Genomic DNA, 867 nt, shown 5'->3' with positions numbered 1-867 from the left:
TGTGGTCAGAATTGTCAGAATTCCCCAACAGTGACTGCAGCTGATTGGCTGAGGTGATTGGGATGAGAATGTTTGGACCGGCTAGAAAATTGACTTTTGTCAAAAGGGGGAAATTGGGGGTCCTAAGTCCCGAAGGGGCCACACAATATGTGAATTCAAAAACTAGTCAGTAGGACTTGGCTGAAATGTGAGCCCTGTATATCCATCTTACGGATGGCGGCAGTGGACGAGTAATCTCTTTATGCTTTGCTGGTGTCCCAAGGCTGGTGGAGAAGGGACAGAAGGTGAGAAAATACCATCCAAGAACAAGGAGAGAAAACTGACCAACCAGTTCAATTACAGTGAGAGAGCGTCGCAGAGCTTCAACAACCCCCTGCGGGTGAGTCCTGGAAATGGCCGATACATATAATCGTCTTTATACAATTCATACAGAGAAATCATTATTATATGTTTTTATATCGATTCAATGTCCTTATATAGATCTTTATACAGATTGACTTGTACAATCACTTCTCGAAAAGATGTTCTGAGGACAAATTGCGGCCCCCGGATCGTTGGAATGTCTTGTTCTTGAGCAGGTGTAGCAAACCTCCGGCCCTCCAGCTGTGGTGAAACTACAAATCCCATGATGCATCTCTCTCTGGGAGCAGGCCCGGTCGCTATCATATAAGCAGGTCAAACAACTGCTTGACGGCGCCAGCGGGTGGAGGCGGAAAAATGCAACTGGCCGCAGCGGCTCTGATCACACCTATCGGCGCTCCCTCTCTCTCCTGCTGGCCGCTGCAGCTTCAGAGCGGCCAGTAGGAGAGAGAGGGAGCGCTGATGGGTGTGATCAGAGCCGCCTCTCTGAGCAGAGGAGTGGCAGGG

The 867-nt window shown here is 49.4% G+C and overlaps 1 protein-coding gene across 1 annotated transcript in view; it reads left to right on the top strand.

The window, feature by feature from the left end:
- The window catches only part of DNAI1 (dynein axonemal intermediate chain 1), a 140,556-nt gene that overhangs the window by 7,587 nt on the left and 132,102 nt on the right, over positions 1–867 (top strand). The window contains exon 9 of the mRNA XM_018571473.1: positions 263–379. Coding sequence (XP_018426975.1) covers positions 263–379 — 117 coding nt within the window. The remainder of the gene's footprint in view (positions 1–262; positions 380–867) is intronic.

Source organism: Nanorana parkeri, unplaced genomic scaffold (genome assembly GCF_000935625.1).
Source record: "Nanorana parkeri isolate BGI_ZX_2015 unplaced genomic scaffold, ASM93562v1 scaffold1765, whole genome shotgun sequence".
Lineage (NCBI taxonomy): Eukaryota > Metazoa > Chordata > Amphibia > Anura > Dicroglossidae > Nanorana > Nanorana parkeri.
This window is presented reverse-complemented; position numbering and strand designations above follow the sequence as displayed.